The 13,800-nt window shown below is 43.3% G+C and overlaps 1 protein-coding gene across 4 annotated transcripts in view; it reads right to left on the minus strand.

The window, feature by feature from the left end:
* The window catches only part of NOS1 (nitric oxide synthase 1), a 136,939-nt gene that overhangs the window by 7,898 nt on the left and 115,241 nt on the right, over nucleotides 1–13,800 (minus strand). For all 4 annotated transcript variants that reach the window (XM_027864881.1, XM_027864899.1, XM_027864891.1 and 1 more), the window contains 6 exons: nucleotides 13,425–13,503; nucleotides 8,907–9,100; nucleotides 6,998–7,167; nucleotides 5,386–5,596; nucleotides 4,056–4,143; nucleotides 2,032–2,153 (listed from right to left, as the gene is read on the minus strand). In XM_027864881.1, the coding sequence (XP_027720682.1) occupies nucleotides 2,032–2,153; nucleotides 4,056–4,143; nucleotides 5,386–5,596; nucleotides 6,998–7,167; nucleotides 8,907–9,100; nucleotides 13,425–13,503 (864 nt within the window). The remainder of the gene's footprint in view (nucleotides 1–2,031; nucleotides 2,154–4,055; nucleotides 4,144–5,385; nucleotides 5,597–6,997; nucleotides 7,168–8,906; nucleotides 9,101–13,424; nucleotides 13,504–13,800) is intronic.

The raw sequence follows: 13,800 nt of genomic DNA on the forward strand, positions 1-13,800 counted from the left end.
CCTCCCTCCCTCCCTTCCTTCCTCCCTTCCTTCCTTCCTTCCTTCCTTCCTACCTTCCTTCCTTCTTTCCTTCTTTCCTTTCTTCCTTTTTTCTCTCCCTCCCTCCCTTCTCTCCATTTTGGTTGCTTATCCATTGGAGCTTGTTTGGGGATACGGTATAAGATGCTCAACTAAATCTGTTTTCTGCAAAACTGCTTTCCAGTTTTCTCAGCAGTTTTTGATAAATAGGTAATCCTTTCTCCCATGGTTTGTATTCTCGGGTTTATCAAAAGATGGATTTACTGCATTTGATTACTTCTGGGTTTTGCTTATCTAGTCTATGCCACTGATGCAGGTGTTTTTGTTTTTTTTTTTTTGAGGCAATCAGGGTTAAGTGACTTGTCCAAGGTCACACAGCTAGTGAGTATCGGGTCTGAGGCTGGATTTGAATTCAGGTCCTCCTAACTCCAGGGCTCATGCTCTTTCCACTGTTTTTTAAGCTAGTGCCAAAGGGGTTTTGATGATCACTACTTTATCGAATAGTTTGAGATCTGCCAATTCTAGCTCCCCTCATTCTTACTTTTCCCTCATTAATTCCTTTGAGATTGTAGACCTTTTACTCCCTAAGCTGAATTCTGTTAATATTTTGTCTAGTTCTGTAAAATAAACCCTTGGTAGTTTGATTGGTTTGGCACTAAATCCAGAGATTATCTTTCATAATATCATTAGCATATTGGTTCTGGAGACAGAGAACTTGGTTTCACATTTCACCTCTGATGCTCGCTATGTGATTGTGGGCAAATCACTTAGCTTTTTCCAGCTTCGGTTTCCTCATCTGTAAAATGATGGGGTTAGACTAGATGGTTTCTAAGATGGTGATCCTCTGGTCATTGTTTATTAATTAATATGGCCCAACTATGAACAATGAATACATCTCCAACTACTTAAATTTTCCTTAATTTCTATAAATATTATATTTTATAATTGTATTTATATAAGTCCCAAATTTGCCTTGGTAGGTTAATTCTCAAATACTTTATGTATTTTGTCGTTACTTTGGAGAGAATTTCTATTTCTATTGTTTCCTCCTGGTTCTTTGCTCTATTGCAGAGAAAAATGTTGATGATTTTTGTGGATTTATTTTTTATCCTGTTCTTCTACTGAAGCTATTCATCATCTCAATTAGTTTATTCATTGACACTCTGGTGTTTTCCAAGTAAACCATCATGTCACGTGCAAATAGGAATAATTTTGGCTCATTTCTGTCAATGTTTATACCTTTAATTTCCCTTTCTCTTATTACTGTAGCTAACATTTCCAGAACTACATCAAATAATACTGGGGAGAAGGAGCATCTTTGATTTACCCCTTTAGTTATTGGGAATGCTTCCAGTGTTTTCCCCTTCCAAATAGTGCTAGCTCTTTGCTTTAGAAATATGCTTTTGATCATATTAAAGGAGGGTCCTTCTATGCTGAAGTTTTTTTTATAAGTTTTAGCATAAATGTGCACTGTATTTGTTGAAAACTTTCCCTCCATCTATTGAAACAACCATAAGGTTTTTACTATTTATATGATTCGTGCCAACAGTTTCCTAATGTTGAACCATCCTTGCATCCCTGGTGTAAATCCAACTTGGTCAAAATGAATTTTTTTTAAAAAATATGGAGATATTTCTGACCAAGAAGCCTTTCTTCAGGATTTGGATCATTAGATGTAGAGTGAGAGAACCTAGGTTCAATTCTCAGCTCTGCTACTTACCACTTGTGTGACCTTGGGGAATTACTTTCCCTTGCTGAGTTCTAGTTTATTCACTTGGAAAAGGATAAGTTTGGGTGACAGGATCTTTGAGGACCTCCCAGTCCAAAATTCTATGATCCCACCATATAGTAGTGGCTCACTTCCTCTATGGGTATGGCTGGTCCATCGTTCACAGGCTTAGGAATTCTGCTGGGTTGTGTAGGAGGCTGATTCCTTCCTTAATCATTGAAGTTGTCCAGCGCTTGCTCCCCTGTGCTAGGAAGCAAAGGCTAGGAGAGCAGACCACAACTCACCTTTGTGCTGGATATCGAATAGCCTTTGCTGCCAGAAGCTCCGGAAAGGCGCTATTCCTGTGCCTGGGCCAACCAGGATACAGGGTACCTGGGGATCCTGGGGCAAGTGGAAGCTGGGTGCTCTGGACAAAAAAGAAGGACTTATTTCAATACCAAATAAACCAATAAGCATACAACCAACTAACTAAATAATAATGATAGCAATAGCTAGCATTTATATAGTGCCTACTATGTGCTAGGCACTGTGCTAAGTGGTTTACAAATATCTCATTTGAACTCAGACTAACTTAGAAACACTCTATGGTCTGCAGATATTCTACAAGTTGGTGGTGTCAAAAGCAAATAGAAACAACTTCAAGTTGACTTAGAAAACCACAAATTAACGTTATCTATGTCATATTGTATTTTTATTTTGGAAACATTTCCCAATTATATTTTAATCTGGTTTCTGGCTGCATTCATGAGTTTTGCAGCAGACCCCACAAGTCTGTGCGTTTGACCCTTCTGCTATTGTTCTTGGAGTCAGGAAAACCTGAGTTTTAATCCTGCCTCAGATGCTCATTGACCAGATGACCCATGATAAGTCTCTTAGCCTCCCTGGGCATCAGTTTCTTCATCTGTAATATATTGGACTCAATAGACTCTAAGTGCCTTTCAGCTCTAAATCTATGATCTCCTCATATAATCCTGAGCTTGACAAACACATTCCCCAGGAGAAGATGTGGTTTTTGCTGAGGTAGGAAAACTTTGCTCATCTGGTAAAGTTCAACCCACATAGTTCCTTTTTTTTTTTTCCCAGAAAACCCTCCTTGATCAACCTGGTTTTACTTTTTTTTTTTAATCCCCTTCACAGGGCCTGGAACATAGTAAATACTTAATAAATATTTGTTGATTGACTCACAGGTTGTGAATGACCTTCCCCTACAGAACCCTCATAGCATTGTGTTCTGTTATCTCTCTAATGCCTTTATGGAAATTTTATAATTCAATCTCTTTGTGTTAGTGTCTTATCTTCCAACTAAACTATATACCCTGAGGGTGGGGACCCTATTTTGCTAAGCTTTTTAGTTCCCTCAGAACTTAGCAAGTTGGTTCACATACAGCTGGAAAGACCCTTAGAGATCATTGAGTACAACCATCCCTCTCTTTTTTTTTTTACAGATGAGGAAACTGAGTCCCAGATATGTGAAGTGATTAGCCTAAGGTCACATACCAAAAATCAGGATTTGAACGCAGGTCCTTTGATACCCTAACACTACTTCTTATTGTTGTTCGTTCTTTGTTTTTGAAGAAGACCAATGACAACATGGTGATGTGTTGACTTGAATGTGAATTGGATTTAAGTGAGGCAGAACTGCACACAGTCATCAGCTTCATTCTCTCTTCCAGAGTCATCAAAGTCGAGTGGCAGGACAAAAGTCAGGATAATTGGTGTGCACTTTTGATGCGTGACCAAGCTCTAAGCACTCCACAGCGCCTGCTTCAGCTGCCTTCATGCGCGTTGGAACAAAATGTTCTCATCCCCCCATCCTGCCAGGGGACTTCCCATGCCACAGAGGAAGTCATCGTAGGTGGCAGAAAACAAATCTTTTTCAGAAGGCTATATTGGGAGGCCACCCCAGAGAAGACTGAAGGTATCAAAGGTTTGCTTGGCATACAGTAGACACTTAATGTGTGCTTGTTCCTTCCTTCTTTCACTTCAGCAGGTTACACATTTGAAAGCTTAGCTCCATCGCTTGATAGCAAGAAGCAGGGATAAGGTTGGGAGATATCCAGGGGTTTGGGGGAGTGAGATAGTGAGTGGGGTCTACTGTTTAAATGTATGTAATAGCCCAGCCATCCTGAATCAATTGCTCTGCTTTTCTGAACAGTTCTTTTCCTGGGGACAGGGAAGGTGACTGTAATCTGATATTTATGGCAGGGGTTTCTCTGCCTGCATACTGTAATTCTACGAATCAGGGAAAGTACTCAGATTGGCACTTTGGTTCTGCTGGCCCCCTCCCCCCATTCCAATTGTCACTTACCCTCGGACAAAACAGGGTACCACTTCCTCCGGTTGTATTCGGTTGAGCCAGGAAGAGCAGACCCCATGGTGGATTGGTCCTTCCCCATCTGGCAAAGAAACAGAGGAAACAGGTGGTTTGGCCACCTATCTGGAGCTGCCAAGGCCCCTCCCCTGAAATCCACACCTGAAGGAGTTGCCTGGATCTGCCCTTGGATCATTTAGTGCAGGAGTTCTTAAATCTGGCTCCATGAACTTGTTTTTTTAAAATACTTCATAACTATGTTCCAATAGAATCGGTTTCCTTTGTAATCCTATGTGTTTTATATTAAGCATTTAAATACATTACTCTGTGATATGGTCCATAGGCTTCATTTGACTGCCCAAGGGCTCCATGATGCTAAGAGAGGTTGAGAACCCTTGGTAGTGGATAGAGTCTAAGAGTCAGACAGACCTGGGTTCAAATCCTGCCTCAGAAAATTACTAGTTGTGTGACCCTGGGCAAATATCTTCACCTTTCTAGGGCATAGTGTCCTCCTCTATAAAATAAGGGGGCTGGACGTGATGACCTCTGGGTGTCTTCCAGCTCTGAATCTATGATTCAGTGAGGTAACAGAAATGCCCAAAGGAATAGCTGAAGGGAGCCTGAGATAAGCTTTGGTGACTTCATAATTCGGATACCCAGTGATTCAGCTGGTAGGGATCTTAGGATCATAGATTTATGCCCGGAGGAGGCCTTAGAGTTAATCTAGGCCAACCATCTTCTTCTTCTTCTTCATCATCATCATCATCATCATCATCACAACACCACCAACAATAATAGTAACAGCAATAATAATAGGTGTGTATTTGCAGAATGCTCTAAGGTTTACAAAGTGCTTTCCAAATATTGTCTCATTCGATCCTTGTGACAACCCTGGAAGATTGAAGCTATTATTATCCTCATTTTACAGAAGTGGAAATTGAGGCAGATAGTGGTTAATGACTTGCCCAGGGTCACACGGCTAGTAGGTATCTGATTAAAATCTTCCTGACTCCAGGCCTTATTGAGCCACCTGGCTGCCTCTCATTTTACGGAGGAAGAAATTAAGTGGCCTGCCGAAGGTCACACAAGTATTGTCAGAGGCAGGATTTGAACTCAATGTCCTCTGACTTCTAGTCCAGGATTCTTTTCATGAGGCCGTTACTCACATCACTTCTCTATGCCCCCTCTACCCTTGGGGGACTTTTTGGGCTGTGGATGTGGAAGAGCCCTAAGGAAGGATTTGGTTTAGGGCTGTGTGGGGCAGGACTTCTGGCTTCACTTGCCTATCGAGGGAGGTTGGGGGTGGGGGAGTACTGCCCCTGCCTACCTCCGGTGCGGTAGGACACAACCGCCACGGTCAGGTGCACTTCATCAGGGTACATGTCTGGGGAGGAGCTGATGGAGTAGTAGCGGGGCTGCAACAGGGACAGCTGGGTCAGCAGGAGAGTGGACGGCATCTGCACCGATGGGAATTCCTCCAAGGCCTCCACGATCGTGGGGTTCTTGCCCCATTTCCACTCTTCATACTCTTGTAAGCCCTGCACCGAGGGAGGGGGGAAAGGCAGCTGGAATCAACTTGTAGGATCATCAACTGAGAGTGAAAAGGATCTCAGAGACTTGGAATTATCTAATCCAACCTTCATCATCGTCATCATCATCATCATCATCATAACAACATCAATAACAGTAACAGCAATAATAATAGCTAGTATTTGCAGAATGCTCTAAGGTTTACAAAGTGCTTTCCAAATATTGTCTCATTTGATCCTTAGTGACCATTTTCCAGGAGAGGAAACTGAGTCCCAAAGAGGGGAAAGGACATGGCCAAGGTCATATAGGTAGCAATAATAATACTTAGCATTTTGAGTTGCTATGTGAGTGTTATCTCATTTGGTCCTCATCAAGTTGGTACTGTTATTCTTTCCATTTTACAGATGAGGAAACTGAGGCTGAGAGGTTAAGTAACTTATCTAAGGTCACACAGTTTATGAGGCAGGATTTGAGTTCAGGTCTTCCCAACTTCAAGCCTAGTAAGTGCAGAAGCCAAATCTGAACCCAGGTTGTCTGGCTTCCAATCCAGTGCTCTTTCAATAGTACCATGGATTGTGATCTCTGATGGAGACTAGAGGAAGCCCAGAGAAGGACCATGAAGTCAAAGAGAAACCTGAAAAGACCATGGGGCTGGGGAGGGATGCACAGTGCCAGGGTTTATGCCCACCATCACTCATTCCTTTTTTGTCTCTGTTACTGACCCCAGAGAAGAGGCAGTGTGATACAGTAGATAGCACTGGACTTGGAGTCAGGAAGGCTTGAGTTCAGATCCTGCCTCAGCCACTTGCTAGCTTTGGGACCATGGACAAATCACTTGATCTCTCTCAGTCTCAGTTTCCTCATTTGAAAAATGAGAGGGGTTTGACTTGATGGCCTCTCAGATACCTTCTGCTTCCAAAGCGATGATTCTCTGAGCCTGAGGGCCAGTGAAGCTTCCCAAGGTCACAGAGGAACCAAGTGTCTGAGACAAGATTTGAACCAAGATTCTTCCATGTCAGAGCTAGTTGCTCTTTTCAATGTACCACACTGCCCCCTTGCAGAGCTATCATGGCCCCTCCAAGCCTTCTCTTCCTCAAGGCTAAACACCCTCAGTTCCTTTGACTGATCCTCATAGGAGCTCCAGGGCCTTTACCTCCTGGCTGTCCTCCTTGATTCTCTCAAAGGCATCCACTCCTTTCCCAAAATATGATGCCCAGAAAAGAGCCCAATACCCCCATGTGGTCCAATCAGGTCAGAGATCCCTCTTTCCTGTCTGTCTTAACAGCCCAAGACCTCCTTAGGTTTCTTCATTGTTGGCTTGTGTTTCGTCAAGCCTCCCTACCAGGGGCTGAGATTTAACCATAGGGTGAGGAGGCTGGCCCGAGCCTCACCTTGCTGGGGACCCTCACCTTGCTGAGGACCAGCAGCCGCTGTTTCTCCTTCTCATTGGTGGCCAACGAGGCAAACTGCTGCAGCTGCAGGGGCGTTGGGGGCGTAGTGATGTCCAGGTAGTACTTAAAAGCCTGGAAGATGGTGCAGGGCGGGATCCGGTGCTCATCCGTCCAGTTACTGATGACGCCTGTTTGGGGACAACATCGTCCATCCCACAGTTACTTGGCATTCACTCGTCAAGGCATGGCTCAGGCCCAGGGGTCACAGACATACAGGATGACCAAGGCCCTGCCTGCCTTCAAGCAGCTGATACTCTGGAGATGGGGGTTGGGGGGGGGGTCGGGGCATTTCCATAAGTAAGTATTTTGTCTATGTCCTTGTTTCTTGGACATGTGAATGGGTTAGTGTGGGAAGTTCCCGGTGAGAGGTTCCCTGCAAGGGAACCCTTGTCTAGTATCAAGCACCTTTATGTACCCAGGCTCCTCCTGATGCTGAGGCTAGCTTATTATCCTTTAGGCAATGTCACTTCTCGGAGCCCACATGTTTCCAGGAAAAGTGAGGGAAGTCCTCATGGATGTAACAATGATAACAGTGGATGTTTATATGACACCTTAAGGTTAGCAAAGCAAAGGAGGGATGCAAGCAGTCCCTGATGAATGTAACAATTTTAATAGTGGATTTTATATGTATATGTATATGTATATAATTTTATATGTATTTATTTGCGTGCAGCAATGATAATAGTTGACATTTTTTACAAAGAATGTTCTATTCATTTGTTCCTTACAACCAACCTCTGTATCTACTATGCCATGAAGGAAACAAGAATTTATTAAGTGCTCATGTGCCTGGCACAGTGCTAAGAGCTTTACAAATATTATCACATTTGATCCTTACAAAAACCCTGGGAAGCAGGTGCTGTTATTATCCCCATTTTACAGTTGAAAGAGGTTGAATGACTTGCCCAGGGTCATATAGCTAGTAAGTATCTGAGGCTGGATTTGAATTCAGGTCTTACAGACCCAGTATTCTAAGCACTGCGCCACCTAGCTGTTGTGAAATTTTAATGGACATCACATGGCATTTTAAAGTTTGCAAAGTGCTTAATATATGCTATCTCCCTCCTTTGAACATTCCAACAACTCTATGAGAACTATTATCTGTCTTCCCCCCCATTTTATAGATGGGAAAACTGAGACTCAGAGAGAAACTTGCCCATGATATATGAGTTACTAAAAGTCATGGGTGGGATTTGAACCTACGTCTCCCTCACTTCAAGCCCAGGGCTTTATTCTCTTTGCCAGCAAAAAAAATGAGTAGAGAGGAAATAAGTAAATATATATATATATAAGTATATAAATATATAAGCAAATGAATATATAAATATGAGGGGAAAAAAAGTGTTCAACTCCACACCACCAGTGTGATATGTACTAGTGAGAGTCATGATCAATCACTGGAAGTTCCAGGTCCCTCAATAGAAATTTATTTGGCCTTTGAGACAGAAGTTGTCTAATGGAGAGAGAGTAAGGGTCTTTTTGGAGAATGAGAGATGCCCTCCCACGTGGAGCTTAAAGGTTCGAATGAAACAACTGGTCTCAGGATCATAGAATAATGGATTTTTGAGCTGAAAGGGACCTTGGGGCCATTTAGTCCAACCCTCTTATTTTACAGATGAGGAAACTGAGGCCCAGAGTGGTGAAGTGACTTGCCCAAAGTCATATAGCTATTAAGTGCCAAGGTCATGGAGTCTTAGGTGCCCAAGATGGGATGGTGACCCTAAGTCCTCTGACTTCAAATTCTCTTTCCTTTATGCCACCGAATTTCTCTTCATGCCTTTGTACCATGCCCATGATATCTCAGAGGAGTGATGGCACTCTCCCGGGGATATGGCGAGGGGGTGGAGCCAAGCATCCCCATAGTTACCCAAAGCTGTATTCCTCTCCTCCAGAAGCTCCACTTTCACCAGCTGGTTGGTGGGAGGGGCATCCTCGAGTCGATCGATCAGGGCATTCACCATGTCCTCATGGTTGCCAGGGAACACACCCAGATGGTCCCCAGGCTGGTACTGCAGCTCTTGGTTCCCATTGGTGTGGAGACGCACAAAGATGGTTGATCGACTGAAGGACGAGTTGGGAGTTAATTTAATGAAAGCCAGTAGCCCATTCCAACTAACCTCAGTCATCCCTCTCAAATTTTTTGCTGCCTCTTTCTTAGAGTGGGTAGATGGCTCAAAGTTGAGGCTAATGGCTCTTTATTCAATTCAATTCAACAAGCATTTATTAAGTGTCTACTGTTTGAAAGGCGCTGTGCTGGGCTATCAGAGCTCTAGTCCAACAGACCCTGTTCTCTGTAAGTTACAAGATCCTTCATGGCTAGCACTATCTCTAAGGCTAAGGCCCTGGATCTACAAACACCTTCACTAGCCTACACGGTTTGTTTCCACCCCATTGGCTGTCCCCAAACCTACTCCTCCTAGGATTTTAGAATGTTAGAGCTGGAAGGGACCTCAGACACTCTTTAGTCCAACTTTTTGGAAAGGAAACTGAAGTCCAGGAAAACAAAATAATTTGACCAAAGTCTTCCCTGTCATAAATAGCACAGGTGCAATTAGAACCTAGATCCTCAAATTCCCAAACCAGTATATGCTCCATAATATTACGATGACTCCCAGGTACTGCTTGGATCAAACTGAATTTGGACACCAGTAAAGCCCTGCACCGACCAGGGAGGTGGTGGTGTCAGAGAAGGGAAAATGTATAAGGCAGCCTATTGTTTTTTCTTTCATAATTTTTGTCACAGCCTCCCTTTTGCCTTGAGTCATGGGGTAATACAGCATATGCTAATTTGAATGTGCCTCCCTCCTCCCACCATGAGTTCCCAGGATCTTCTTCTTGTCTGTACTACTTTTAGCATGGGTACACTGGCATCTCATTTTTCACAATGACTGCAGTCCTACAAAGTTTCGCGTTTCATTTTTTGTAAGTCAAACCCAAGTTCTTCCACTGACTTGCATTAGAATTTCAGAAATGCTTTCTCTTCCCAATTCCGGCCCCATTTCTCATTGACCTGGACATTTGGAGCATGGGATTTTCTTTTCTCTTCACCTTTTTTTAAAGTCATAAGTGATGCATAAATGATACATACATATATAAATGATACATACATACATGCATAAATGATACATAAATATACATAGTACTTAAATATATGGGGGAATGTTTTTTTGGTTTTTTTTTTTGACCTGTGATTTGGTATAAGGATTGGTGTAAGGAACTCCTAAGGAGGACACTCCCTCTGTCAATACATGTTGCATCCTGTTCTACAACTCACACGCTTGAAGAGTTGACTAGGTCATCTATAATTTTATATATTTATTTACTATTTTATTTGCCCCCAAGTTTTTAAAAATTTTGAATTCCAAATTCTCTTCCCCCCTGCCTTGAGAAGGCAAACAATTTGATATAGGTTATACATGTGCAGTCATGTAAAACATTTCCGTATTTCACTAGGTCATTTAGAGGTTAACTGATTTACTTGGGGTCACCCAAATAGTATATGACAGAGACTGGCTTTGAACTCAGGTCTTCTGTGTGTGTGACTCTTTCCAGTACAGCACGCTGCCTCTCATGGGAAGCTTATTATTAATTAAAGGAACTCTTTGGTAAAATGTCTTTTTGTAATGCAGATCAGCTCCCTTCAATTTTTACACTTAGTAAGATTATATTGTCACACTGGTTTTCTTAAAGTGAGGCACACCGGTAATGAATGAAGCTCATGTATGATTGGATTTAGAGGCCACGTTCATGAGCAGCTGACCAGTTTGTCCTTGGATAAATTTCTTGTCCCTCTGAGCTACAGATTCCCTCATTTACAAAGAGGGTTTGGTCTAACCCCGAGGGGCAACAGAATTGGCATCAATCACACTGCCCAGATTTAGGAAATGGGATACTCACTACCTGTAGCTAGAGACCCAGCAGGGGGCGCTGTGGGTATGCCTTTTTTTCTTCTTCATTTGGCCAAACCACACCATGATGATGGCCTCTCAAATGTCGACATAATCACTTTCTGCTTTCTCCCAGAATCACCATGATTTCTTTCAGAAATCTCATTTGCCTGCAATCCCTTCCTTCAGTGCGGGAGAAACACTGAGGCCCCAGAGTCTGCTGAGCTGGTTTTTTTTTTCTTTCACCCCCAAAATGTGCTTAGTTGGTGAAACTCTTGGGCCAACTCATGCTTGCCCTCTTGTAGATATCAAAATGTGCTTGGGCAGATAAGGACGCAGGCGGGCATGAGAACACTGGACGGAAGCTGGCCTGGCTGTGTGGGCGGGTCCAGTGCTGTTCCCTTGGCCGGGCGGGGGTCAGAGGGTCGATTTTCCAAGGGCACTGCTGATGAAGCCCAGAAGCCCAGTTATGGCTACCTCTTGCTGCGTGGTCTCAGGGTACCTCCTGCAATCAGGTGGTATTGCCTCGTCACCATGGGTGACACTGGCCTGGGGGGTAGGGCACTTCTTTAGGATATCAATAACTTAGAAGTTGCCCTAATGTCGGTTTCCCTAAGATGTTTTTTCAGCTTGTGACGCAGACATAGACTTGTTTATACAAACTAGGGGAAGGGAAAGATCATGGGATCCTAGAATTGGAAGGGAATTTAGAGGTCATCTAGTATAATGCCCTCATTTCACAGATGAGGAAATTGAGGCCAACAGGGTTAAGCAACATACCTACAGTCACACAGCTAGTAAGTGTCTGAGGCTGGATTTGAACTCAGGCCCAGTGCTCTATCCACTGAACCACCTAGCTGCCCCATGTTTTACTCTTTAAAAATAAATAAATAAAAATAACTCTTTATTAAAACACGAGAACGTAATATTAAATAGGAAAATAGAGAATCTTTTAGCACAGACTTCAAGAGAAGTAAACACCTAGAGACAGTCTAGTACTTTGCTTTCTCATCTTTAAGTCTTACTAATGTATTCCTCTATCTAACCTCATTCACACACCTTGATCAAAACATTTCCAGGCAACTGTATTCTAGATCTCTTAACTTAGAGTTCAAGGTTCTTCTCAGGGCCTAGACCCAGTGCTTAGCAGTGCCTGGCACATAGTAGGCATTTAATAAATGCTTGTTTATTTACTGACTGACGGCAACAGTGGATACAAAGCCCTTGCAGGAGCCTCACAGATGTGGCACGTCAGTTTCGGGGAATCATTCCTATGTTTACCCTCTTCTACAACTACTGAAATAATTCCAATTAGATTTAAAATCATCGTTTCTTCTTACCTGTGTTTCTGTGCAGCAAAATGGGAAGGAGATTGTATGGTCTCGTGGGGGCCCCTATATTGTCTATCCCACTATAATGGTCTTTTTTCAATTAGAAGGGAATTTTTCCATTTAAATGAAAGATAGCAGTAGAGAGCCTTCTCTTCCCAATAGGGATTGCCAATTGCCATTTGAACTTTGTTAGTCCTGTAAATAACAGTGTCCTCTTCACGTGAGAATGCTCCTAGCAATGGCTGGAGATCTGTTGCTGCCAAAAACATGGCTTCTGATAGTCACTTACTTCTTGTAAAGCAGGGCTTCTCCACCTTCTCACTGTGATGACCCCTAAGGACCTTTCCAACTCTATAATCCTTATGAAGATAGCCAACCTTTGAGGCTCATAGTGGATTCTGCCTAGTTTTTGAGCAACACTAACACTTAAGGGCAACTGGGTGGTGCCATAGTGCATAGAACGCTGGGCCTGGAGTTAGGAAGACCTGAGCTCAAATGCAGCCTCAGACACTTACTAGCTGTGTGATCTTGAACAAGTCACTCAACCCTGTTTACCTCAGTTTCCTTGTATGTAAAATGAGCTGGAGAAGTAAACGGCAAATCACTTCAGTATCTTTGCTGAGAAAACCCCAAGTGGGGTCACAAAGAGTTGGACACAACTGAATATGCCTGAACAACAGCAACTTAGCTAATGCTTTAATGTTCACAAAGTGCTTTACAGATATAATCTCATTTAATCATCACCACAACCCTAGAAGGTAGGTGTTATTATTGACTCCATTTTTACAAATGAGGAAACTGAGGCCGAGAGAGTTTAAGTGACTTTCTGGTACGCGTCTGAGGCAGAATTTGAACTCAGGTCTTCCCGATTCCAGGTCTAGTGCACTTATTAACCACACTACCTAGCTGCATCACTCACGTCCCCAAGCCATCCTCTTTCCTTTTCCCATCATGGTCACCAACCTTCACTCTTTACCACAGGGGACAGAAATTGGCAAAGGAGACACAGCAAAGCCAGGAGTGAGCAAAAGTGTTTTTGTGCCACTGCAGAGGAGTTGAGACACTGTTTCAGTGCCGAGAATTGGAGAGAATAGTCATCCTTCTGGAAAGGATGATTTTAGAAGGAGGAGAGAGAGAGGATCCAAAGCGGATGCAACGTGTCCTTACCTGGAGTTAGGGCTCTGAAGGTTCTGGCGGCTGAGGAGCCGGGCAGCAGATACTCGCTTTTTGTGAATGCTGTACAGACCTGAAGGAAAGAAATCTCCTGAGATGGGGCTGCCGGTAGTCACTGAAACCGCCTTTAAGCCAGGGCCCACCACTCATCCTTACCCTACCCATTCCACCTTGGTCTCGGCTGGGCTGAATCATATGTTGTTTTTGTTGTTCAGTCTTTTCAGTCATGTCTGACCCTTTGTGACCCCATTTGGAGTTTTCTTGGCAGAGATACTAGAGTGGTTTGCCATTTCCTTCTCCAGCTCATTTTACAGATGAGGAAACTGAGGCCAACAGGGTGAAGTGACTAGCCCAGGGTCACACAGCTAGT

This window comes from Vombatus ursinus, unplaced genomic scaffold (assembly GCF_900497805.2).
Source record: "Vombatus ursinus unplaced genomic scaffold, bare-nosed wombat genome assembly UNPS02001287.1, whole genome shotgun sequence".
NCBI lineage: Eukaryota > Metazoa > Chordata > Mammalia > Diprotodontia > Vombatidae > Vombatus > Vombatus ursinus.